The 27613-nt window shown below is 38.1% G+C and overlaps 3 protein-coding genes across 5 annotated transcripts in view; 2 read left to right on the top strand and 1 right to left on the bottom strand.

Annotated features, from left to right (window-relative positions):
* Positions 1-236: 236 nt before the first annotated feature.
* On the bottom strand, positions 237-7567 carry LOC148356495 (uncharacterized). Its single transcript, XM_088348122.1, has 8 exons — positions 7469-7567; positions 5749-5820; positions 5611-5682; positions 4475-4650; positions 4343-4406; positions 2776-2941; positions 2521-2718; positions 237-1152 (listed from the first exon to the last, which is right to left on the bottom strand). The coding sequence occupies exons 1-8, from the start codon at positions 7481-7483 to the stop codon at positions 1067-1069; spliced, it is 849 nt and encodes a 282-aa protein (XP_088204248.1). The 5' UTR covers positions 7484-7567; the 3' UTR covers positions 237-1066.
* A 1859-nt stretch (positions 7568-9426) lies between these two features.
* On the top strand, positions 9427-11572 carry smim20 (small integral membrane protein 20). The gene is made up of 3 exons (XM_088348121.1): positions 9427-9657; positions 9864-9920; positions 11258-11572. Exons 1-3 carry the CDS (start codon positions 9549-9551, stop codon positions 11290-11292), a joined length of 201 nt encoding a protein of 66 aa, XP_088204247.1. The 5' UTR covers positions 9427-9548; the 3' UTR covers positions 11293-11572.
* A 1679-nt stretch (positions 11573-13251) lies between these two features.
* LOC148356493 (suppressor of hairless protein homolog) overlaps positions 13252-27613 on the top strand; it is a 58655-nt gene continuing 44293 nt past the window's right edge. For 2 of the 3 annotated variants that reach the window (XM_088346661.1, XM_088346660.1), the window contains exons 1-2: positions 13258-13320; positions 21187-21312. In XM_088346661.1, the coding sequence (XP_088202787.1) occupies positions 13291-13320; positions 21187-21312 (156 nt within the window). In that variant the 5' untranslated portion in view covers positions 13258-13290. Of the gene's footprint in view, positions 13321-21186; positions 21313-27613 lie in introns of all 3 variants that reach the window. The other variant, XM_088346662.1, reaches the window with a different exon arrangement.

Genomic DNA, 27613 nt, shown 5'->3' with positions numbered 1-27613 from the left:
ATAATTGTGTAACTTTTAATTTAGCTTCTTTTAAGGTCAATTCATATTTTTTTGGATAGCCCTTAGTAGTAGTAGTTTTTTTTTAAGTATTCCTGTAGTACTTTTGTATTTCGAAAATAGATTTTTTTGTTGTATAAATGTATTTTCGCAGTATTTTTGTATTACAGTATTTTTATGATTATAGTATTTTTGTACTATTTTCGTAGTATTTTTTTTTTAGTATTTTTGTACTATCTTTTGTATTTTGTAGTATTTCCATATAGGAATGTTTGTTATATATCTGTCGTATTTATGTAGTACAGTGTTACTGTAGCTTTATTTTTGTAGTATATTTGAGATATTTCAATATAATTTTGGCAGTATCGCTATAGGTGTAATTTTTGGTATTTCTGTTGTAAACTTCTTGTAGTAGTATTTTTGTAGTAATATTTTCTGTAGTTTTTCATATTATAGTATTATGGATTGGTATTTTTTTTTAGTATTTCAGTAGAATCATAATTGATGTATTTCCAAAGCAGTATTTTAGTAGTATTTTTGTCGTATTTCCATCGTAGTATTTTTGTAATATAACCGTAGTTGTTTTTTTTTTTGTAGTATTTGAGTAAATAATTCTGTATTAGTATTTTGTAATATAGTATCTTTGCAGTAATTCTATACTATTTATTTTCAGAATGAAAGCAAAATAATATGAGAGTCCCTGTTTTTAAGCACTATATTTAATATTTAGTTTTGTAGTTATTGTGTAGCATTTCTGTTGTATTTCTGTACCAGTATTTTTGAGTGGACACACAAAGTGACAACGTTGCCACTAAAAAAAGATAACCACTCTTGGGGGGCCCCTCGTGGTGGCGGGGCCCTAAGCCGCTGCTTAGCTCGCTTGTACCTTGGGCGGGATGGCACACCTCAAATGACCACCACTACCTTAAAAGACGCAGAGATGACGTCTTAGGTAAATGGGCCTGCATGGTGCGTTCCTACACTGCCACCTAACGGCAAAAATGTACATGTGAAGTAAGCCAAACATTTGCACATGCGAGTTCACCAAACACTGCAAAATGTCCATGTTCTAAATGGTAGTCGTCTTTTTGAGCCGCTGGAGCTCCAGGAGAGCTTGGACGTGCAGACGGCGCAGAGGCTTCACCTCTTCCAGCACTGCACAGGACAAAAAAATGAAAATGATTAATATCTAAATATTTATAAAAGATCAACTATTCATTTTCTGTGACATGAACACAGCGTTGGGAGTAACGCGCTACAAAGCAATTCCTCGTTTGGAATTACTTCACTACTTATTAAAAACACTTCATGAGTTTTAATATCATCTAACTGGTACCTGCTCCTCCTTCACACAAGATATATTATTTAACTTTTTATTTAAACCCTTAGTCTCCTAGCAACAAACTAATGATCAAGTCGACATACATCATTTGGCATGTTTATAAGTGACTGAGTACAACTCAAAACAGTTACCGTGGCACCGAGTCCAAAAATTTCTCCCGATTGATATTCTCCCTACAGTTTATGCTCATCTGAAAGCCGTATTTAAGCCTATGAAATGGAATACTGAAATCGGTGTCCGCTTATATGCGCAATTTGGTTGTTCTTATCGGTAGCAAATGGTAGGCGGTGCGGCTTATACAAGAACAACACACCAACAGGAAGTCGACAGAGCAAACGTAAGCACAAAATTTACAGTAGAAGAGTGCCTCAATTTTGGATCTTTGATCGGGTGGAAACATGTTGGCCTGGAGAGGGATGGGCGCCACCAGGCTGTACTTGCCCAAGAATCACCACAGGAAATGGTGCCCCTACGACCCTAGTGATTAAGGGGATCCAACCAAGTCATGTTTATTTGTGACGCCCTTAATCACAAGGAGTCTCAAATGCAGCACAGTCTATTGCAAACTACTGATTATTATTACACCATCCCCTGATCTGAGACCAACCATTTGTTAAATATTTTTTGCAATACACCTGCCTGCAAAAAAAGCAAACGTTTTGGACAGTATTGTGCAATGGAGAAGATAATCTTGGGAGCTGTTTCCTATAAACAAAATGGATATGGAGTGTCTCGGCTGAGTGTTTGTTTGCAACCTCTCGAGTACACAAGCCAAAAAATATGAAGTACACAGTGTACAGTAATTCTGTCACTCCTCAGATACCTGACAGCGAAAAGTAGCGTATTACTCTGAAAGTTAGTTCAGAGTTAGAGTTATACTCTCGATGAAGCAGACTTCAATAATGAAATAGAAAACGTGTACACTGTACCAGTAAAGGTAACTAATTACTTTTGTTCAGTACACTGTACACGTTTTCTATTTCACTATTGAAGTCTGCTTCATCGAGAGTATATAACTTTGAACTAACTTTCAGAGTAATACGCTACTTTTCGGTGTCAGGTATCTGAGGAGTGACAGAATTACTTTTTAAATGAAGTAACCAGTAAAGGTAACTAATTACTTTTGTTCAGTAACACCACCGACACTGCATGAGCGAATCAAAATACTTTCTTCTCTGCACCTTTGTCGTAGTGCAACTCGTCCCGGTTGCCGCAGACTGCGTACGTCTCCAGGAAGTTGAGGAGCGCTCCGGTGGTTAGGAAGCGCTCCGGCACGGGAAGGTTTTGAATGTAACGCATGTCCAAGGCGAAAGGATTGGAGGGGACAGGAACCGTGCAGAGACTCACCAGCTCGCTGATCACGTCCCAAACGCGAACCCCTGCCGGCCAAAAGATTAATATCCCGGAACGACTCCCCCCTGACTGTTTTGGCGTACCTCCGTTCTGCCAGTCCGTGATGGACTTGAGCTTCATGGGTGTATCCCTGACCAGAGAGTTCCCACCTTGGATGCTGACCAGGCGCTCGTGATTGGAACGAATCCAAGCGTGAGGCCGACCGTACTTCACGTAGCCGGCCAGTAAAAACAGGGTGCAGTTCACCTCCTAGAGAATGTTTATATTTTCAAGCAATACTGCATGATTGATTGCGATATGTACATGTTCAGTATACAGTAATCCCTCGTTTTTTCCAGAGTGTTGCGGTCCCACGATAGTCAACTTGCAAGGTCGAAACCTTTTATTTAGCTGATAAAAACAATCCCAATTTACAGGATTAAGCATTTGTTTTGGTTTTTTACAAGCAACTTATGTACTGTCAAATTATCATTTCAAAATTTACCTTCTGATATCAGGACGTAGCGTTTTTACATTACGAGATAAAATTATAATTTAAGGGGCTGTAGTAAATTCATAATCCCAAAGGTGAGAATAACCAGGAAAAGTATGTGTGTGTCTCTGTGTGTAGTCAAACTTTGGAACAATTTACAAGACAAGATCAAACAACGTCCAACCATTCACTTGTTCAGATTTAAATACAAAAATACGTTACTAGTGGAATAGAGGGATGAAGATAATGGGGTATGAGAGATTGGGAATAGTGCGTCTAGAACTATGGTTAACTTTGTTGTTATTGTTGCAATTGTTATATAATAACTGTTATTATTACTATTACAATTGTTATTATCATTGGTGTATTTATTAGGAAAAATGAAGAGGGTAGTGAATATAAGCATATGCTTCTTACTATCCCTTTTCAAACATATTATGTAACATTATTTTGTTGTTGAGTTGTTGTTTTTGGTCTGTTTTTATTTTAATGTTCGGAATAAAGTTTTCATTCAATTTCGCCACCATGTGGACGTTATGGAAAACTGCATTTAGTGTCCTTCGGCAGTGGTCGACAACCCAAAATGTTGAAAGAGCCCTATTGGAACAAAAGGAAAAAAAAATTAAAAGCCCTGTGTCGACCTTATGGGGAAGGAATCAACTACAGTATATTAATTGAAAATCGTTGAGAATGGGTCTTTCTTGAGTTCCAACAGAAACCACATATTTTTCCATTCTCAAACATTTTTGAAAACGCGTCAGGGAGCCTCTTAGGACCGTCAAAAAGCCGCATGCAACTCCAAAGCAAGTTTATCGGGTTGATAAGTCCAGCAAAGATTTGGCCTCGGCTGACGATGCTTCGGTGGGTCCGGTGCGTTTTGTTGACATGATGTCTTTCAAAAAAAATGTGCATGTCTTTATACATTTTAAATGTAAGTTCGTCAAGCTGTTTTACATGCGTGTACAAATCAGACCGCATTGTCATTGAGGCACAGGCAGATAAGTGGCAGGGCGAATGTTTAGCCGCTCAGAATGCAGAACACAATGCACAGTGAAAATCTGCAAAGTAGCGAAACCGTGATACAGCAAGGGATTACTGTATTACAAAAATACAATGGTTGACTGCCAAAAGTACCAATTAAAGTTTTAAACTACAGTACTTTAGAAAAAACATCTTACGGGCACTGCCATCTCCAAGTCACTGGGGGATGCAGGCAGAAGATGCTCTTCGCTGCTAGGATTCCTAGACAAAGTGAGGCACTCAAATGTCACTTAAATTCCAAATCGCGGGGCGGATCAGGTTAGACTCACCTGACGGCATGTATGTGTTTCGGAGAAGCTTGGGCCAGGTTCTGGAGTTCTGCGGATAGGGGGGAACCAGTTTGACTGGCCAAGCTGAGGGAGCTGCTGCTGAGGGAAGAAGAATTGCTGCTGGAGATACTGCTGGAGGAAGCTCTGGACACAGCGAAGCCTGGTGAGCGCCACCCCTAATCATTAAAATAATTGGGAAGGGGAACATCCGGTTTTGGGTCTCAGAATGTCCATATGAGGCACTGGTCAGCAAATGTCGGACAATATTCTCGCTGCCCGGCAAGCTAATTATATTAATAATGATAACGATACTAGACCATGATATGGATCTAGATGAGATAAAATTGATTGTTTTTACCTATTTTATCATCACACTCTTTCTACTCATGCTGAACTCCTCCCCATTATACTGCATTATAGTGCCAAATTGTACAAAGTTGTAATGGGGCATAATGGGAATGAGTTCAGCCAAAACAATGTGTACAACGATTGAACAATTATGTGCAGCTTCAAGACAAAAAGATAAGATAATGTGGTACACTAGGGATGCTAAACTAAAAAAAACAACAAACTTTGGCTCTAGGGCCGGATCCACACTTTTCTGTTTTCAGGCGGGCCAAGTCAACTCCAATTTTTTTAACTTTTCTTTTTCAGTATTATGTTTCAACCTACAATAAAAACATATCTTGTAACCACAAATGACATGGGATCATTTCTAAACATGTCACATTTTTTCACAAACAACTGTGACATTTTCATGTTAAGCATTGACTGTGAATGTAGTTTCACACCTAAACCAACTCAGCACTCTATACAAACATAACACTGCCCTATAGTGGCCGCAGAGAGCATTTGGTTTGCATTTATCTGGAAAAAAATCACAACTTATGATAAAAACAACTACGAATCTTGCTTCTTTTTTAGATACATTTATGGCGGGCCGGATTAAATTACCCATTTGGCAGGGTCCAGCCCACCTTACCTTTGGCATGGCTATGGTACACAAATAAATACCGTATAAACCAAAAGCTTTCTTTTTTGTGTCCGTGCAGCACGGTACCAGACCGTGACCCATTGCTTTCCGACCCCTGATATAAAATATACTTTCCATTATGGTTTTATTTTGAAAGACTGACCAGATCTTCATTGAGAACAGTCAACAGTAGCTCCTCTTTGCCTCTCAACCACGGCTGGAAATACTTAAAACCCTGTGAGAAAAGAAGACGCACTGTTATTTAATCTGGAGAGTGAATTGCATAGTGACTTGATTTCACCTGTAAGGAACCCAGTAAAGCTAGGTCAGCTAAAAAATTCTGCAGCCTCCTCCGCTGCTCCCGTTCTCGTTTCTGCGCACACAAACCAAACATTTCTCATTGAATACTGACAATGTCCGTCTGAATGTTGAATATAACATGAAATCTGAATTTCTACCCGATGCTGATAATGGAAAAATAATTACCAACTAATAAAAATACATAATTACATAGCTGTAAACTTGTGTTTTCCTTGCCTTTTATACGTTTTTGACCATTTCAAATTGTGTAATGTTAGTTTTTTTGTATGGGGGAAAAATACTTGAAAAAAAAAAACTTTTTTTTGTTAGACCGATCTCGTCTTGCCCATTTCAGTTCTACAGTAATACGGATCGTCTTGGTCACTATCATCACGTAGATTGCTGATATTGTCGCCAACGCTAAATGTTAACCGATAATATGTCAGGACCAGAACGGAGACATGACCCACTTGCGTTGCATTTTTCACAAGTTTTATTGGAAAAAAGAGAAAGGATTCTGCCCACGATCTGGTGATTGCCGGACGCGGGAAGCAGGTCGCTCTGATACTCGGATTGTGCACCGAACGCGGAAATAGATCTTCCGTGGCGAGCGATGGCGCTGTCGGACAACGGGTCAGTAGCCGGGGCAGGAGAGTAAAAGCGTGGTCGGGGTCGGAAGCGAGTCGTAAGCCAGAATAGGAGAGAAGATGTGATCGGGGACAAAAATAGGTCGAAAGCCGGGACAGGAGAGTAGACGTGGTCAGGATCAAAAACGGGTCAAAGCTGCGGAACAGATGGCAAGCATTTTTTGACCCTGCTCCCTACTGTTAACTGAGGTTTGCAGATGGACATTTTGGACAGTATTTGGCAAGGAAGAAGAAATCTTTGAGTTGTTTCCCACAAACAAAATGGATATGGAGTGTCTCGACACAAGGGGACAGACAGGACTGGATATGAATACTGCTCGGGAGCCAATCACAAGCCACGGCAGTTGGCGCCAAACGAGCGGGCACAGCTAAGTCCCATCAGTAATCATGACATAATGAACAGCACTACATTTAATGAAATTGGAGAAAGAAGTAGGAAAGATGCTAAAAGAATTGTTTTATTTATTTGGCAAATCAAATCAACTTGTTTACACAAATGATCTTTGTCTTTATTCTACATAGTCGGTGAGTAAATAGGTGCCGTGTTATGTGTTCGTAATGTTTCTGATCACTTAATAAGGGGAGTTGCGATCTTTAATAAGGAGGTCAAGTGGCTGAGGTTGGCAGGTATGTTATTGAAATTAAATGAATATTGTGCAAACATATTTTACATTTTTTAAAAATGCATACAAGACACAAGTATATTTCAATTGTTCAATCATTTCATTAATTGGCCCACATTTGTACTCCGGTTGCTAACTACAACAGGTCGAGATGGCGACCACAACACGCATGCGCAGTTTGGCATTTCTGACATGGTCCTGATGCTTAGCCCTTCTTTATTTGGACTTGATCAAATAAAAATAAAGCACAGGTAGAGGAAACGATGCTGGATGCAAAAGGTAAGAAGATAAAGATTACGTTAAAGCTCCTCGAGTATCCTGGAAACGCAGGGGGCGTTTCCAGGATACTCACAGCTTCAAGTGAGATCGTTTACATATAACAAAGAAAAAAAACTATAGAGGAAAACTGTTTTCAGGTGGAGAGAATGCAAATCGCAATTATAAGACTTACATTGACTGTAGTCATCCTTCGTTTTGCAATGCAGTTGCAGGTTGGCTGTTTGAAGCGTCGGGTGCTGCCTTTCAGGATAGTAGCGCCCTCAAAAGGCAATACACCCTATATGCAGCCGGGAAAATACAGAACAGCTATCAATACCCTTGAGTATTGAAAGTATAATGTGATACAGAACTGAAATTAATCAAATCAAAAGTATTTTGTTTAGCTTTTTCCAGGAAAAGATTTGTAGCTCAAAGTGGTGTATAAATACATTCAATATTGAATAAGAAAATAAAATCCGTAATAGTTAGTATAATCTTACGACCCACTTGCAAAATTATTATAGTCATAGTTAAAATAGGAAGACAATATCAATCCCAAGACAAAAGTATTCACTCAATATCGATAATATGGATGGATCTATCAATCCTTACTTAACCGCCAGGGTCGCAAGGGCACCACTCTCTATAGTGTGCCTTGGGCAAGTACAGCCTGGCACCACCCATCCCTTTCCAGGACATTTTCTGGTAGGGGTCTGCTCCCTGATACGAAACGGTCTGGTTTCCATGATTACTAGTTGCAAGAGAAGCCTCCATTTTCAATTTTCCTCTCAATGACCCATCACTCCTGAGCTATTTTGGGAACCGTTGGTGACCTCTGGTATAGATTATAGCGAATGACTCCCAATAACTGGTCAGAGTAGCATTCTTATTAATTCATGGATATTATTGATCTTTGAGTTTCGTGTGCCATAATGCATATTTTCCTACATGTGAAATTGATAGTGACAATTAAATATAAAGTAGCATGTAATTGTTAATACCCCTAAAAATGTGAATTCAATGCGTCTTTGTCATCACAATATAATTCTATCTATCTGACTACCTTGGTCATATCCCTCAAGAGGGGTGACCGACAGCAAGACAACGCATACAATAAAAGAAAATAAAAAGGAAAAAAAGATAGCAAAAAAACACACACAAAAATGTTTGGACCATGGCCAACTCAATTGCCCAAACACCCAAACAAGTTAGGCACCTCGGCACCTAAGTTGGTCATACTTTCGTCCCTCCAGATGAAACGGGACACAAGAAAGCGGGCCATGTCACTCGGGTCAGGGTGACACAACACACTCTTTTGTTCAACAGCAAGGCCCGAGAGCTTTCACTGATTTACCCCTGCTGCATCATACGGGTGCCCAGCCCATCTTTAAGAGCGCGTCCACAATCCCACTATCCTTTCACAACACCTCTCTACTCCTTCCTATTACCAACAAGAGCTCTAGCTTCCACTAGATTTAGACCGCTTTCCTGCAGTGCACTCATAACACCATCCATCCACGTCAATCGTGGCCTTCCTCTTGGTCTCCTTCCATTGACTTTTGCTCTGTAGATCCTCTTCAACATTCGCTCCTCATCCATCCTCTCCATGTGTCCAAACCAACCGAGTACTCTCTTATCAAAACGCTTGCTCAGTTCCAACACTACTCCAGTTCTGTCTCTCACAATTTCATATTGTACATTAAACATTAAACAATATATCTAATGGATAAAATTCAAAGGAAAAAGTGATCTTCACAAAAGACAATAAAAAAAATCAAATCAACAAAGGTTTCGGATTTCGTGAGCTGAAATGATCACTGAAAATAGATTTTCTAAAAAAAAAAAAAAGGAAAAAAAAAACGTTTGGAACTTCTCCTTTCTCCAAAGATGCAAAAAAAAGGCATGATTTAGGATGTGTAAATTTCAACGAATGTAAATATCTTGAAGTTGGCATATCAGAAGAAGGGTCAGAACCAGAAATCATGGCCAGGATAGCTTAACATATCCGAGCACGTAATTATGTAAACTATGAGTTGTATTTGTCTCATTTAAAGTAATATACATTTAAAAAAAACATGACATTCTGCATGACATAAACCAACTTTATCATCGATGTCGTGATGTCACTGGATGAACTACAACTACGACAACCGAGAAGGAGAAAAAATGGCACCCTTCGCTTACTTTTGAACCCGGAAGCATTTTACTCCAAATATAATAGCGTTGTGAAATTTTGAAGGTGAACTTTTATTTTCGCCAAGCGACTTACTATCATGTCAAAAAACAGGAGAGTAGCTTTTATATTTGGAGGATTCATAACAGCTATTGCTGCTGCGTTTTACCCAATTTTCTTCTATCCGCTTGCCCACAAAACGGAATACAGTAAGTAGCGGCTACAGGCTAGCTCACAATCACTTTGCTGCATTACATATGATCCATGCATTTCTGTCTTTAAACTGTTGATTCCTCATACATATATACAACCGTCAAGTTCTATTTAGCCACTTTCTCTCCCCTGCATGTGCAAAAGTAAAAATTCACTTTCATTAATGCATCCCCAAATGCTTACAATAACGCTTTATTCTCAGAGCAAGTCCAGAATATTAACCGGGCAGGGATCGACCAGGCGGATGTGCAGCCAGTTGGTAAGACAAATTTTATAATCAATTATAATATATGTATATATTGTATACTAAGTACCAAGCCCTGCTGAACATTAAAAAAACATAGCCTACACTAAATGAGCCCCAAAGTGTTCTCAATCACAAGATGAGGCAAAACCTCCTCAACTCACGTCAAACTGTCCATTTAAACCAGTTTTTCTCAACTTTCTTAGAGCCAAGGCACATTTTTTGTCTTTAAAATGTTTTGGTAGGTACAGCATCCGTCAAATAGCTTTAAAAACAATTCTCGGGCTCTAGTGTTTTTTCCCATTTAAAGCTTAAATTACATATTGCTCATATTCAGTTTTGGGGTTTTCTTACCATTTGTGGCTAAGGAGCTTAACAATTTAGTTGTAATTTCGGATTTACTATATATGAATCTGCTTTAAAACTTGTATTCTATCTTTGTCTCGTTTTCAGAGGAAACAACCAAAATGATACTTAAAATGTGCAAAAATGGAATGCCAGTGGAACCATAATTATAAGAGCAAAAGTATACTTTTACAAAATAATAAAAAATAATAATAAAAAATAATACAACATCAAAATTCTGTGCAATATTTTTACTTTATTTGGTTATTATTATTTTTGCAGCGCAATGTTAAACAGTTTCTTCAAACAAAATAAGATACTAAGTAGATTTCCCCTCACAAGCAGGTAATTAGTAATGTACATTACTAATATATACTGTATATATATATATATACATATATATATATATTATACAAAACACTGAACATTGGCATGCTGTTTTGCAATGACAAAATTGGGCAATTTCTGGCAGCACGCTGGTTGAAAAACACAGATGTGTTCTGCCTTTATATACCGCTTTTCAAGTCAACAAAGACCTCCCAAAGTGCTCTACAGTGTGCTTCACACTTTCCCTTTCACACAATCACTAACCCAGTGATTTTCAACCACTGTGCTGCAGCACACTAGTGTGCTGTGAGAAATTATCCAATGTTACTTTTTAGAATTTAACATTTATAAAACCTTTACGAATCATTTTCTTCAAATATTATGATATTGTAAAGTCTCTGTGCTGTAAAAACGTGGGGTATTATTAATTATATTGTAATTAAACATACTGTTCAGTGTCATTTTACAACATTGTTGGTTAGTGGTGTCCGCAAAATGTTTCCAATGTAAAAAACGTGCCCTGGCTCAAAAAAGGTTGAAAAACACTGCACTCACCGAGACATTCAAGGCAACTACCTGCTCATTGGATTTAAACCACAGATACAGTACCTTACATAATAATGAGTTTTACAAATAAAATACACTAGATTTGATTTATTGTTATTTTTTTCCCACCCCAGGTGTTAAAATTTGGTCTGATCCATTCAAGAAGTGATTGTTGATGGCAGAGTTGGGCGGTCTGTCAGTCCGCCGTCTACAGACGGCTGTTTTGCTGACCATTAAACAAACTTTTAAGTTGTGACGGACAAAGCAACATCGTCGGTAATTGTTAGTCTGTGAAATTGTCACCCACCAGGTCAAGCGCTAACATAGTACTCGCCGATGGACATCTTGTTTTTCTGATGAATGGAGGAAGCATGTGTATTTGTACAGCATATATGATATATCTGTAAGCGTTACTACTCCGGCTATCAATAAAGGATGACTGCTGAGAATTGTTGCCAAGTATGATTCTATTTTTCGGGTTGTTTAAAAAATAAAAAAATAAAATAAAAACATATACAGTACACATCAAGCAGGCAAAAGGAATATACAGTATAAACAAGATAAAAGAACATGCGAGGGCGGTTACAAGGAATAAAAGAAAATAACCAACCAACCTGTCGACTCTAAGTGATAAAACTCACTCATGTCAAGCCAAAAAATCATATCTTTCACCCCTTTTTTCCCAAGTGTAAAAATAAATGTCTAACCTGCATGAAGGAAGATAAGTGCTCTTGTACTCACAGCCTTATCGAGCTGAAGGTTTGGATGCTGCAGCACCAGCGCCTAAAGATTCTTTAAATTGAGTTTTGATAGACAATAGGTACAAGTAAGGAAGTAAAGCAGTGCACTTGTTATTCAATGAATATAAAATAAATTAGGTTTTAGATTAAGGTATGGTGTAATAATAGTCTGGTCTGTGCTGCCCTTTGAGACATCTTGTGATTAAGGGCTATACAAATAACATGACTTGACTTACCCTAACAAGGTTCAAATTGGTACATAAAGGAATTTTTGTCCAAGTGACTAAAATTTGCTCAGATCAAGCTAAAGATCTGATTCCTCATTTTTTTTAAATAAGACTAAAAGTACTCACTGTAAAACAGCACAAAGAGCGTTGAAAACTCTTTCACTTGTTCCATTGTTCCAAATGCACGTGCGCTGGGGTTTGTGTTCTGATTGTCAAATATTCTCACAAGGACTTGACGGCACTTGTGACACTTCTTTATATTTTTCATTGGATTAAGACTTTGTACTCATCACTCCATTTCTTAAGATATGTTCTAGTTTTGTAAAATGAATTTCTACTAGTGACCTCTGTTTTAGCTGACAATTCTAACCAATGTCCAAATTCATCACCAGTAATCACGGAAACAAACCAGTGCGCATGCAAGATATTGTCGAAAATGGCCAAATAAAAAGACATTTAATTAGGTTGAATAATTCTCACCTTTTAAATTATTGCAATTATATAGAAATATTTAAGCAAAAATTTGTATAGAGTGAAATCATGCAGGATGACAGGTGCGAGCTACACAAACTTTAATGTTGCTTCATTTTGCCAACTTAAATCTGCAATATTTATTGAGTCTGATACACACATTTTTTTCTACACATGCCATGGCATTTTGTCGAATCATGGTGAGATACTTTAACAATATTAAGCAGTTTTGATTAAGTTTCTCTTTGGACGCAATGGAGAATAAAAGAACAAAATCTACCGATTTTCTTTTTCAAATGTAACCCCAAAAAATCTTGGCTAGTATTGTGGTCTCATGATTCACGAATCACTTAACCACCTGGTTTCATAGAGGATCTGTGCTGTGTCTTGAGGAAATACAGCCTGGCGGTGCCCATCCCTCTCCATGCCGTTTTTGGGTAGAGGTTTGCTCCCCGACCATAAAACATATAGTACTGGTTTCCATGGTTACCCGTGTTATTCAAATATGTAAATCCACCGTTTTTGAACGTCAAAAGATTGGTATTTATGTTTTTTTTACAGCGATGAAGCTTGTATTCACAGTGTAAATTGTAGGGGCTGTGACTGCTAAACACTTTTTTTTACAGCAGGGGGCGGTATGCAACTGCATATTGCTTGTTTTTTTCGTAATGATTTGAATGAGGACGAAGAAGAATAAACAGAGTGAGAAGAAATGCGAAAGAAAGCGAGATGGACTTGCCAACTTGTAGAGTGCTCACGGTATGGTTTATATTTAAAATTTAAATTGTTAATTTTGCTGAAGGGTAAAATAGCAAACATGAAATGTGATACCTATATCATTAGTCACACCAGTTTATATTTATATTTTGACCAACCAAAGTGTCATTTCTTAATTTCACCCACACCTCAACGACTTAAATGGCTTGTTAATACTCACTTCAGTACCTTTTTAAAAACAAAACTTTGGTCACTGTGCTCTCAAATATTCGTAATTAAGTGTCAACTAATGGCTGACGCACTAGCAGTTAATTAGAGATGCTCGCGTTTGGGGAAAAAATGGCGGGCTTACCGCAGAAGTCGGGCGTTGATGAAAGACCCAACGGCAATAATAAGCACAATGTCCACCGTTGGATATTGGCACAATAGTGTACATGTTTTCTTGACTGTTTATAATATTGTTAGATAAATCCTGAACCTAACTCATGCTGAGGAACGGACACTTGTTTTCATTTGTCCACAGGGGGGAGACGTAAAACTAACTGCTTAATTTAATTTAATTTAATGCGAAGGCCCTCACATCTTACACTCTGCTCTGTGTAATGACTATTAACAATTGGGATGCAAGCAGGGGCCAGTATTCTGCTGAAATGTGTTACCCTCTCGATATGTCTCACCTTTTTCTGTTTTCTTTATAATCAAGTAAAACCAGCAACACTGAAACTCAGAATTATCGCAAACGAATATTTATTGATGACATTAAACGAGGGTTGACATGCATGCATGCATACGCTGTGTTTATTGTAGTCCACAAACACCATGCTCCCATAGAAAAACACACCAGGCTTAAAGGGACAATACAGACGCTGCCCAACCTACGAACCAGTTAGGTTCCGGACGATCGTAAGTTGAATGTTCGTAAGTTGCTTCAGTGCTATATTTTGTATGTTTATGGTTTATAGATGTATTTTTTAGGCTTGTATAAGTCACCTGTATTGTTTTGTACTAAAAAATAAACATTTCATAAAATAATATGCTCTATAAAGATAAATAAAGTTGAGTTTAACTGACTTTTGGAAGATGGGCTTCAAGAGGTCATTCTCTGAGGTAAAACATAGCAGAAAAAAACTTTCCGACCATTTTCTCAAACACACTAAGCTTTCTTATTCCACTTTTGTTTCAGAAGAACCTGCTCGCTTCTTCTTTACACTTTACAACTACCATATTGAACTGATGCACAAGATATTAAACAACAAAAACGTCAAAGTTCTTAGCGCGCTAGCGATATAGTACACGTGATTATGATTACACACGAACAAGGGAGTAGAAGCCGGCTTTCTTCTTCCGTGTGGATGCTGGGTGACCTCTCAAAGCGCCACGCGGCGGGAAGAAGCACTACAGTATTCTCCTCTACTAGGAAAAACATGCGCACAATACAAGACCTAACTTACAGCAATTTCCGGATATTTTTCGACATCCCGAAAAAAATGATAGTATCTTCCGGAATCCGTAAGTCGGTATGCGTCTGTATGTAATATTCAGTGCCTCCTAGTGGTCAGATAAAAACGTTCTTTCAGTAAAAAGAAAAACATTGATTTAAATACTAGGCAAAAATGTATGAACTATCATACCAATGTTCATTTTTATAAAAAATCATAGGTTGGGTAATTTGAGTTTCTTCTAAAAATTCGACGCCGTGTTAGTCCGAGGTTTCACTGCAATGGGTGCCCAAAGCATAAAAAAAATGCTTTGTGTCTTGAATTTTACGCGAAGTTCATCATTCGTCTTAGACTTCGCGCTTTTGACATATGTAACGTATTAGGCATTACTTTTGGCCGAATCCTACCAATGGCAAGACAAAGACAACATAGACATTCTTCCCTCCTCCCAGGTTAAAACTACAACGAATAAATAGTTTGGTTCTTTCACAAAGCATTGAGAAGAAGCTTGGTATTAGATTTGGAATTTCGATCTGAAATTCTAAAATAAAATTTAAAATGTACGACCACACATATTCCTACCCTTTGAAGACACCCACCGCTCCCAAACGAATGCGTCCCGATCAAAAACAGCGCAACAGTACAAGGATTTATCTTGGGGTTGCATTTCCAAGATGGAGAGATTTTAGGGGAAAACTGCAGCTATTTACTTAACCGGTAAGAGGACTTTGTGTTCGTGTTTTGAGGAAAAGATTCTGCCACTTTGTGTTATGCCGCTGTAATGCCCAAGTATCAGGTCCTCTCCCTCTATCGCCCCTTTGTCTTGCTCAGCCTCTTCCCAGCCCTCAGTGTTTCAATAGTCTACACAAAATGATTTAGTGGGTTATTTTCTTTAGCGTAGTTAAGTTGCATGTACAAACGTGAACATAGCTATTAACATTAGCACCAGTAGTATTGACCATGGCACTACAGTATTGTCTAGTCATGTGTCATTATGTTAGACGACTAGGGGGCACTAAATATTACATACTGTCCCTTTAAAAGGTATGTTAGAAAACAATATTTTTAAGCAGTGAGTCACAAAATGATAAATACAACAATCATAAGGAGTAACCGTTTTCAATAGCACAACTCGCTATGAGCTTTGTCCCTGCACACTGGTAATTGGTAGACGTCTCGGGAGGTAAAAAAAAGAATTTCTGAATACCGGTTTTAGGAGGCAATGGAGAATCTAGAAATAATTATTTTATCTTTTTTAATTTGTCTTCATTGTCATTGATACGAACATTGTAAAAAAAAAACCTGATTAGGCATGGAACTAGTTTAAAGAGACAATAAAAACCTATCAAGATAAAAGGCAGATAATAAATGTTTTCAAGTTACTGCTTGGAGACCGGCCTAAGTTATAATCATAGTGCAATGTTTGAATAAAAAAACAATGGTACATCATAGTAATAGGGCAATGAAAAGTGCAATCACATTTAGGAGTAACAATAAAAAAAGTCACATGATATGTTTTCAGTTTTGTGCAGACATTTAGGGTGGTGCTGGGCCTTCTTTTAACACAGCTCTAGTGATGGCAGACCAGGAAAGGTCGTTAAAGATGTGCACGCCCAGGCATTTGAAGGAGTCTCCATTTATGAGCTGGGTATTTCCTTGTCTTAATGTCGAGTATGGATTTTGTGATGTTCAGTATACCCTTTTTTTTTTTCAAACACCATGTCAGCAACGTCTCTGTTTTCTTCCTGTATGACTATCTCCATCGGAGAGGAGGCCAACAACTAATGTGGTGAGGTTTCACAATTATGTTTGTAGAATGAATCAGTGAACAGCTCCAAGATGTACAAGGTACATCCTTGGGGTGAGCCGGAGCTAAGCGATAGGGTGGAAGAGACATTGCCGCCAAGTTTATCAGAATCACATACTTTAGGGTGGGGAAATACACAGCTAACTTTGAACCTTCGTCATGGTCAGAATTATATTTTGTTTTTTTATTCTCAAGTGTTCCTAAACGATGACTGACAAATGTCTGTATAATGCCCTCTCCAATGGAAACATGAACCAATTACATAATTGAGTCGGATGTGCCTAAAATTTGATTTTTTTGTCTTTTTGGAAAAAAATGCAACTATGCCCTCGTTGCAAAAGTAACTTAATCTTCGTCCATTCAAACAAAAATATTTTCTCCTCAAAGCCAAATCTGTTGAGGACTGTGACACTAAAAGCTTCTGTAACTTGAGCCAAGTATTTCTCATGGAATGTTACAAATTTCATTAAAGTCTAGGCATGAAAACATCCACATTTTTTAAAATCACGCGAGTGGCTTCTAGGGCTCAAACTCGCAACTTTAATAGTGAGCCAGTCACCAACATTTGAAACCATTAGCCAAATAATTAGACATGTATTATTCTTTACTTAAATCTAACGTGAGGATGATTTATTTATGTGGCAAATGATAATAAATTGCAAGAAAAAAATTGGACTAGTGGAAAATATATATTTTATTAATCGTACTGCGGATTTGTAGAAAATAAATAAAAATGCCTTTTCTAAAACCAAATAAGCACAGTAGATGCATAAACCCATAAGTAATACCTCTGTCCATTTTTAGGAAAAGCAAATAAATAATGAAATAAAATTCAAGTAAATCTCTTTAGTTGGTCTGGGAACCACCAGGGTATACTTGCCCAAGACAGCACAGGAAATGGTGCCCCTACGACCCAAGTGGTTAAGGGACACTAACGAAAAACTGGCCAATTAGCAGTAGTAGAACAGTCAATAAAGAAATGTGTGCATTTTGTGAAGTACAAGTAGTGGTCAACTGCAAAGTCTGTAACAAAAGAACTTAACGATTCTCAATAGTTTGATATCAGATGGTTTTAATGACTGACATTTATCATTTTTAAAGTTTGAAGAACTGACGTTTGTTTTTCAGACTGCATGCATTTCATTTCAAAAATGATTGTCAGGCACAGTCTGGCATATCGCTTACACTCCTTTATAGCTTTGCATATGAGTATAAAATTTACAATCCATGTCATCAAAACCTGAATGGCTTGAATGTAATTTGAATCTTACAGAGGCGAGTCAGACTCCGTTTCCTCAACTGTCTGACGGTTCACTTCAAATGGTGCATTATCGAGGTACTGCCATGTTTCGCAATGTTTGTTTTACAAACTTGGCCGTTTTAGTACGCACGTTTGATGTTGACGTTGTCATTTTTATGTCACTGCTCGGGACAGAAACACTACTGCACATGAGCGACTCTCAGCAGAGATTATAATCATATAAGATACCTCACTCTGTTGGAAAAATGTGTCTGGCGACAATAGTCAACAATAGAATTCTTTCACTGTTCATCGGTGTGTTGGCATAAGTAGTCCTAGTTGTGTGAGCAGTGTTTTGTTAAAATATTTGTTTAGCTGACACCTTTGTATACGCTCCAAATACGTTTTTCCTGTGTGACTAAATGCATCAAAATCCCTTAATTGCACCCCGTGCCCTTGTTTCTGCTTTTGTGGTTTCCTGACATTGACCGTCATCCCTCAAAGAAAGGTCTGAGAGAGAGAGATGAAGAAACAGCTCAAGCATGTGTTTATATTCCTCCGTGCTGTTCCATCTTTCCGTGCAGCCTGTACTTTGGGACTCTGAGGCCAGCCCAAGGAGAAGGGCCAGTCTCTCTTCCTCAATCGACAAACAACCCGATTGTTTATGCGTGCATGTTATTGTTGGGCCACGCTCCGAAACAAGAGAAAACTCCAGAGCCCGACCTAAAAATTCTTCTCATTCCCCTACTGGTATTTTCCAGATTCTTCAAGCAACGGTTCCTTTGAGCCAAGGGGGAAATTGAAGCAAGCAGTGAAAGGAAGGAAAGCGCATTCTTGTGGTCGCGCGTCACTCAGTACAGCGTACAGACGCATGCTCTCAGTTGCTTTCTTGGCCTTCACTGGATTGTTTAGCGCTTCATGTTTTTTGACGTCATTTGCACCACTTGTAGCAAACAAACAAAAAACTGTGGACAATATTACTTGCTAAGACAATGATCCGTTAAATAAAGTCATACATGTTTCTTGCTCTGAACACATATACCAGTTTTATTTAAAAAACAAAAAGGATAAGACCATAACAATGACACTGATGTTTTTGGCTCATGGTTATTGTATCAGAATATATTGGCCTTTGCCTATTATCAAAGTTTGAACACTCTAGATTCATTTGTCATTCATCCATTACAAATCATGTCACTTGTTTGTCTGAAAGATTTCTACGCAAAAGGTTCAAGTGACTACGTTGTCGTCTTTAATTTGCTTTTTTAAACCGGTGTAGTTATAGTGTGTGATGGCAAAACGTCCCTCCTTTCAAATTCAAATTAATCCTCACGGTCATGTTTTTAAATGAAAGCACAGATCCAACTTTTTGGTCTTTTTCTGGCTGTTTTTTTACACCTGCTTCTTCTGATCAACATCCATTTTCACATTACTGCTAAGTGTTTTCATCAGTCTAGTAATTAGTGTCATCAATTTGAAGCTACAGTACTTCGCAGTAAACCAGTGTTCAACTGGAAATAACGCACTTGATAGTACAATTTGTCTTGTAATTATAATTTGTCTTGCATATTTGTGAGTGTTTTCATCTGGTTAAGGATGGAAAAAATTCTGAAAGGGTAACAGGAGTACATGGCTCAGAAAGTTTGGCTGTGGTTGAGCAACCTCCAAATGAGGTGAGCAGGAAATTGTTGACTGCAGGATCGAGATTGCCAGAATCCTGTCGCACGAGGGCCTGCGGCTGCATTTGGAACTGTGCAGGAAATGTTTAAGCAATTAATCACAAGTTTAAAATGTTGAAAAGGAGTTCTTATTTCCTCAATTTTTTTAAGTTGCTGCAGAGGAAAATCTTCTGCACGGATCTCATTTTTCCTGTCTTTGAGCTTCGCCCTCTGCATGCGCAAACAAACATTTTTCTTCATTGTGCACATGTGCCCGATGTAATCGGCCTTCAGTCTTCAATCCAAATACATTACATTTAAATGATTGGATTTTAGCTGTTGTTGACGGTCCTAAACACAAACCTCTGTTAGCCATAGCCAATGACGAAAGATGATAGCAGTGCTGGAGTAGCATATGGAAACTAACAAAATGTCACCGCGATGGCTTTTGTCAATCTTATTAGCAGTTCCCCCTTTTTTTCCAAATAATGCATTCATAAACAATCGTGCTAACACAAGCACAAACTCCTAAGCTGCAGACGACCTACAACATTGTCTCTAGGCAAAAATAATTCAACAGAATGATTCAAAGGTTCCATAAACCTCATCACAGACCATTTCTCACACAAATGTTCTGACAAGGTACCAGAAACAAACATGGGTCTTCCTCACATTTTAATCAACTTGTGATTGAAATACTTCTGATGCACTTTTCTGTGTGTCTGACTTATCCACTCATGTCTACGTCTTGTGTTATTTTTCTTTTTTGCAACATTTGTACATGTTTTGCCCTTATGTCTTCAGCTGCTGATTTGGAAAAAAAAATCTATTGCTTTTAATGATGTGCAACAATAGCTTCCTAAGATGAGACGCAATATGAGCCGGTGTGCAGTGTTTCTTTTTTGAGGGGATTGAGAAATGAAGCATCTGCCTAAGTAAACTCGCAGCACCGCTCAGGAATTGGGCTCTGGAACGCGATCGTGTAACAAGAGCGTCCGTTTGAGTATAGCCCGAGGGATTTGTGCTAGCTTGTTTGTTCGAAAGCCTCTTTTGCAATTTGCACAAGAGTATTCACATGCTTTGTGTGTCTGTCGCAGACAGGTATACGGCATTTACAGGACGACAAGGACATTAAAATGTCTCAAAAAACCTAATACAGTATGTACCTCACTTCCATCCATACACTCCGTTTTTCAGTCACACTTTTTTCCTCTTCACTAAGAAGAAAAAAAGTTGCACTTGCTCATCTATGTAATATATTTATTCAGTTTCTGTAAATATGAGAAACAAGGTTGGTGCTTCAAAAAAATGCCGCCTTTGTGCTCTGCTTTCTAAAACTTTTTTTCTTATCCTGCAATCCCATTTCTCATTCTTTTTTGTGCTGAAATTTTTTTCTTCTCCATTTGCCAAATTTTCCTATCTTCATCTTGGCTTTCTATCCAGGCCATCTCCTATTAAATTTATTTTTATCTTTCTGCATCTTAGCTTCATCTCCCTTCTCAATACTTTCTGTATTCCATTACAATTTTTTCAACATGATTATTTACCACCGATCAATGGCCAAAACACTTGCCAGAAACAAATCTGCCACTCTTCGCGTCACTGTTGCAAATAGTTCTGGTTTTTTTTTTCCTCATCCGTTTTCCTTCCTTTCCAAATACCTTATCACCTCTAAGCGCTAGTAACATCCTTCGCTATCTATCTCACGCATTTGTCTCTTTACCCCCTACTTATCCCCTCCTATCTCCTGTTCTTTTTCCACAGGATGACCCAGAATATGGAGATTCATACAACCACTGGACTCTCATCCCTGCCCACTCTACCTCCTACCAGGAAGCATCATTCGTGTTTCTCTGCTCGGACTGCACAGACAAATTCAGGCAAACAGATGTGAGCCCTTAGTGTGTACGCAAACAGATGAATGTCCAAAGAGAAAAAGAGAGGCCTAGTGATTGCCTTCTGAGTATTTTACTTTCCTGTTATGAATTGCCTCAACCAAAAATGATTTATCAAAAAATGCATTGCCTTTATAGGTAACATATAACTGCACAAATGCCTATAGTTAAGTTTGAAAGACATGTGTCCTTTTACATATATTTCCTTTTCATTAGATTGTAGGAGAATTTTAGCATCTACATTCCGTTTTTTTTAACCATGAAGATGTGATCTAGAAAAACTGAAAAATTGTTATATCCACCCATCCATCCATTATCTGCACCGCTTATCCTTAGTAGGGTCGCGGGGAGTGCTAAAGTCCATCCCACATATCTTTGGGCAGTGGGCATGGGAAACTCTGAACTGGTTGCCAGCCAGTCGCAGGGCACACGGACACAGACAACTCACTCGCTCATTCACACCGAGGGACAATTTGGACCGGCCAATTAACCTCACATGCATGTTTTTCGAATGTGGGAGGAAACCGGAGTGCCCGGAGGAAACCCACGCAAGCATGGGGAGAACATGCAAATTCCACACAGGAGTTTCGATCTTATGACCTCAGCACTGTGCCGCACACATGCTAACCACTGCGCCGCCTTGCTGCCCAATTGTTATATTCTCTGTTTTTATCAGTCACATTCTACAGATTCTGCAGATTTGCACTTTTCAAATTAAAACCTTGTCATAAGATTTCATATTATTGTCAAATATTAAAGGGGCAGAAATAGAAATGTATTCTAAAAAATGTTTGAAAAAGAACTGTGATAAAATTAGGATCGTGATATTATTTGAAAATCATGATATATTTTTGCCATATCGCCCACACCTACCATAAGATAACAATATTTAAATGGAATCTATTTCTCCCAATCTGTTAAAAATGGGCTTTTTTAAAAATAATTTTGTATCCATATACCTTGCTAACCTTCATCCAATACAGGCCATAATTTTGGGGGGGACTTTAGTTTTCAAATAAAGTTCCTATTACAGTAGTCATAGCTGCAAATACTGAGCGGTGAGTGGTTGCAGATCTACTACCAGTAATGGTGCTCGCTTTTGTGGTTTTCCTTCAATGAGCTCACCAACCTTTTAAAAATAACATTAGTGACATCAGTATTTTTGGGCCTAGCTGGCCAGTCAGACTGCCACTGAGCGGAAATGAAAAAGTGAGGAAAGATGTTTCTCATTTAAAGGTAGTAAGTTTTCTTAATGGGCATGGCACGAGAGAAGAGACACTAAAAGGACAGATAGAGTGCAGACTTCACTGCATATAAAAAGTTATTCCTTGGGCGCCCATCTCAGTGCTGTAAATATCAAACAATATTTAACTTTCATCAAAGCGGATTTTCTTCTTGATCTGCTGCGGCTGTTTCCACAGATCAATTTTTACAGCAGAAGTCCAATCAAGAGCTGAGTAATAACACATACAAATTTGTCCTATTGGCACATTAGTCACTACAGTGGTCACTTTTTGATCATTATTTTTTCCTTATGTTAGATTCTACTGCATTATCCTCTCCTGCACTAGGAGTGAGTTTTTTAGATGCATTAATGACTGCAGTTAATATTAACGTTAAAAGATGTGTTTTGTGTTTGAGTAAGGTCTGTGTTATTCAATGATTTCAGTGCCAAGGACGGATATTTAAAGCCCAATCTTAAGTCCCCATGTTTTCAAGTCAAAAGAGAGGCAGTCAAAGGATTGCTAAACGCCAATAAACTAATAAATTACCAAATTAGTTCCTAACTCTTCGTAATTGGTTAATTGTATTATCTTATTTAAATTTACAATCTTGATTGTATTGTATTTTGTGCTGTATCATACAGAAATGTAGTGGGGGAACTAGACTTATTGCTGTACCGGTTAATGATTTTGTATCATTTTTGGAATTCGGTACATTTCTGTGGCGGCCAAATGTTACAGCTTTTTCTCATGCGCTACATAATTTTCTTGTAATAATTTATGTTGTTGCCGTCATTTGCAAAGGAATATAGCCGACATTCTTCACATGCAGGTCTCAGGTTGTGTAATAGTGTTCCTACTATTGAAATCTGTAGGCAACATATCTCATCCAAAAAAAAACCCACTTCTTCAGCTGACGACATCTCTGTTTACAAAGACATACTATACTCATGGAAATAAACTGCTTTCTAATAGCAGTTTTTGTATAGATTGATACCAAAATCTGATCTAGAAACTGAAGTCGTGTTGAAAACAGATTTCCTGTTTATTTTCATGATGTCCTGCACAGGCACAAGTAAATACATGTACTTCAATGGCTTAACCTTGCGAGGGTTTTTAAGGCCACCCTCACCCTTTTGAAGTGATGTCGTGTTCAGTAAGAGGTGGAGGCATTTTAGAAGGTGGGTGTTGATAATCGGGAGGAGGATAAAGGGGGATCCTATTTGTTTGTTTTGCCCTCCAGACGTGTCCAAGAGTAGATTAAGGGATTTGGCTCATGGGTTTGTGGGATGGGAGGAGTGGGGGTCAGACGCGTACAGGGGGAGACCTGAGGACTCCTTCGCCGCCTGCTTGACAGTCACGCACAAGAAAAACACACACAGTTCGATACTTCTCCCAGGCGTCTGATTTTTTTTTTTTAAGTCTTAATCCAACCTTTCTAAGCACTCAGATACTTAGACCCTACACACGCAAATAAAAACTATTTCTAAGAGGCTCGATTTCTTAGACGCTATTAAATAAACTTATTTTTTATGATCCTTTTTTTAGGTCTGGGTTAGCATTTGGACTGAAATTGAAACAGGCCTTTTCTTATTTTCATCATTTTTATACTACACAATAAAAACACAGGGATGACAATGCAATCACTATAATTCTTTTTCTGCATAAAAGTAAAACATTTAGAAATGTACATGTGAAAGAAAACCTTTAAAATAATGTGCATTTAATCTTGATCAGATTTTTAAATTTTAAAACATATACATTTTCAGCCATATCTCACAACCCGACGGGGAAAATATTATGTTGATTCATTAAATAAATAAAGCAACTCCAAACCTAAATTCAAGCACCGTTTGCTGTTGGCCAGCCTAAGTGCTGGTGTAGCTCTTTTGTAATGTATATCAAGTTCACTGGGTCCTTTTCATCTGACAGCCTATTGTGTTTTTTTAAGGGGGGGGGTCGAAGCTAGCACAGGGCGATGTAGCGTTCCACTCCCCTTGACACGAGAGCAGGTTGGCTGGTAATTGTTTTATGGAAATGCGCGCGGGCCTGACCGAGTGTCTGCCATGCGAGGCTTAAAGGGTGGGGGAGCATTGCATTTTGTGGCAGGGGAGGAAAAGGCTTGGAGGGGGTTATGTGATGTGACGCCGACCCCAGCAAACGCCCCTGACCCTGAGCAGATGGTGAGGCAGGGTCTCTCTCTTGAAGCGGAATGAATCGCGTGTGCCGTGTCAATTTATTGTCTGCCCCCCAAAACCCCCAGCCTCTTTCCTTGGCCCAAAACAAACCTCATCATGCACCTCCAGGTCTACCACCTTCCAAAGTCCTTCTTTAGCTCACCTTTGCTTGGACAAAGAAAATACATCCTTTGATTTGTCTTCTATGGGCCAATTCCCATAACCTGCTTGATTTTCTTACCGAACTATCTCAAGGAGAAAGTCGATGACCTGTTAAGTCGGGGGTCAGCCACCTGCGGCTCTGCAGTCACATGTGGCTCCCTGGAGCTTTTGAAAAAGCTCCTTTCTGTTTTTAATGTTGAACAACCGCACAAGAGATTGCCCAATTTTCCAGTTTGTTATTTTGACTATTATGAACCGTTTACATCATGGTCGTTATCAGCCATTCATTTTGCAGTTCTTTGATATCCGCATCATTTAGGGAGGGATCTGCTTTTGTGACCTAGGATAATTAATAAAAGGAAAGTGCTCAGGTTAGGGTTTTTACAACATATTTGGAATTAGGCATTTTGAGGGGTGTTTTGTACAGTCTTCCCCTGTTCTCTTTGCAAGTTCAAAATCCATGGACGTCTTCTTTCCTTATTTGGAGTGTCTACTAAAACTATAAATTTAAAAAGTGGTCCTTCGAGTCGGGATATTGTACATCTTTTTTGTAACTTAATTTCATTGAGCTTTTTCTCTTTTTTTGAACACACAACAAACGATGAAAAGGGGCAGGGGGAACAGTTCTTGGGCAAAGCCAAAATATATGCATGTGGTCAACGTTTACCTCTCCACATGTTCTCTAGTATGGTTGTTGGACCTCAGAAAAAACTCAATTTTGGGAGTAATACAAAATAAAACTACATTCTTCCAGTTGAATTCCCTCAGATTCTGGGAGCTCGTGGATGTGCACTGTGTTTTACAAATACTCCACCACTCATCTTTTGTTATTATTGATTCTATCTCCTTTTCCCATTTTCTTTTGATATAGAAGAATATATGCCCACTAAATGCCATTAAACATTCATGCATATTGCAGTGTTCTCGTTTGCCCGCATCCCTGCGTCCTAGACGCATCATTTTTGCTGGGGACGCATAGTCTCAAATCAACGCGCGTCCCAGGGACGCATCCTTTTTTTACACCAAATTGTCATTATTACCCGATTACTTTTTTTTTAACAAAGATTTACCGCACTCCAAACTTTTGTCAGGCAGATCCGCCATCCGCCATTGTTGTTTTGGTCTCGCGCCGATCCCGGCAAACAAGATCTTGTTGCTTCGAGATGACGTCAGTGTTGGGGCGGTTGTCGAGTGAAAGAGAAGTATGCCTCCGAAAAAACAGTTGGTATTAGGTGCAAATCAACAAAAAATTGGTAATTTCTTCAGTGTCGGTAATAAATCGAAACATAACACAGAAAGTGGCACAAATTCCGGCACGAAAAAACGGCTGAGAAATTCTTCAGAAGACCGCGAAGGCAAGGAAAACACGTGTTTCGAAGCGAACGATTCGACGAAAGAAAATAAACTAAAGAATACTCCTAGCAAGAAAATGACTTCTGCCAAAATGGACTAAATTATACTCCTGGTTACGCTATGAGGAGGATGATAATGGATTGGACTTTGAGAAGGCATTACAACTATGGCGGGACAGCAAACCACGAAGAATATATGAACTGAACATTTTCAAGTGATAACTGCTTTGTATTACCAATTAACTGTGATGATTAAAATTGCATGAATGTATAAATATTTCAGCAATATTATTTTGTATAGTGTACAATATTGTGAACTGAAAAATCTGAAGTGATAACTGCTTTGTATTACCAATTAACTGTGATGATTAAAACTGAATGAAAATATAGATTCATATAATTATTTCAGCAATAATATTTTGTATAATTTACAATATTGTTTTGAAGTGATAACTGATTTGTATTGCCAATAAACTGTGATGATTAAAACTGAATGAATATATAGATTTATATTATATATTTGTTGCCAATTTACAATTTCAACCGCGATAACACTAAATTTTGGGGACCCATAGATTTTTGAGCATGCGAGTCCCTGGGACCCATCACTTTTCAGAGATAAAATGAACACTGATATTAGAAATTGCTTTAAAAGATTAACCTTTATAGGCTCTTTAAAAAAATGTTTATGACCTTATGACTAGTCCCGAGTTTTATTTTTGAACAAAGAGGGAGGTAAATGTATACTGTATAGTTTTTAATCTGGTTTCTGTAGGAGGAGAAACAGAAAACAACATTTTTTTTATGTTTTTCAACAAAATTATTTTTTGAATAAATATTGAAGAAGTAACTTAAGTGTGAATCCCCTTTTGGTTTTGATTTCAGAAAGTTTTACATTAGGCTTTTATTTTTTTGCGACTTCAGACATATTTGTTTTTTGTTCTTTTCTGGTATGGCTCTTTCAACATGCTGACCCCTGACATAAGTCAAAAACCAAATCAAAGACCAATCAATATCTTTGTCAAAATAAATCCTAAATCAAAGAACCTATTTAAACAATATTGTCACCGAATTGTTGTTTTTGGACATAGGTGACATCAACCGAGGGAGTAGGAGAGGAAGTCATGGTCGTTTTGTGGGCATTACAGAAATGGTTATATAATATTTTTCCAACACAAGTGTTTATAATTTACAATGAAAATATCAAAATATTATCACTATTTTCATCTAAAAATACTTGAAATAAATGGCACATCCTGACTGACTCAGCCCTTTCGTCGGGTGTTTTTATTTTCTCGCATTATTCTTAATTCGTGATTAAACTTCTTGAGTTTTTCACTAGTACTCGACTATTTTGTAACGTGGTTCTTAACAGGTGCCTC

The sequence above is a fragment of the Urocampus carinirostris genome, chromosome 11 (assembly GCF_059441175.1).
Source record: "Urocampus carinirostris isolate Australia breed hairy pipefish chromosome 11, RoL_Ucar_1.0, whole genome shotgun sequence".
In the NCBI taxonomy this organism is placed as follows: Eukaryota; Metazoa; Chordata; class Actinopteri; order Syngnathiformes; family Syngnathidae; genus Urocampus; species Urocampus carinirostris.
This window is presented reverse-complemented; position numbering and strand designations above follow the sequence as displayed.

What these genes read in the sequence shown, in the direction of transcription:
- LOC148356495 (XM_088348122.1), bottom strand. An exon ending in CTTTACTGGGTTCCTTACAG is followed by an intron (nt 5,683 to 5,748) that starts GTGAAATCAAGT and finishes CTTTTCTCACAG; the next exon opens with GGTTTTAAGTATTTCCAGCC. An exon ending in AAACACATACATGCCGTCAG is followed by an intron (nt 4,407 to 4,474) that starts GTGAGTCTAACC and finishes CACTTTGTCTAG; the next exon opens with GAATCCTAGCAGCGAAGAGC.
- smim20 (XM_088348121.1), top strand. Translation starts at nt 9,549, where the DNA reads ATGTCAAAAAACAGGAGAGTAGCTTTTATATTTGGAGGATTCATAACA. An exon ending in TGCCCACAAAACGGAATACA is followed by an intron (nt 9,658 to 9,863) that starts GTAAGTAGCGGC and finishes CTTTATTCTCAG; the next exon opens with AGCAAGTCCAGAATATTAAC. An exon ending in GGCGGATGTGCAGCCAGTTG is followed by an intron (nt 9,921 to 11,257) that starts GTAAGACAAATT and finishes TTCCCACCCCAG; the next exon opens with GTGTTAAAATTTGGTCTGAT.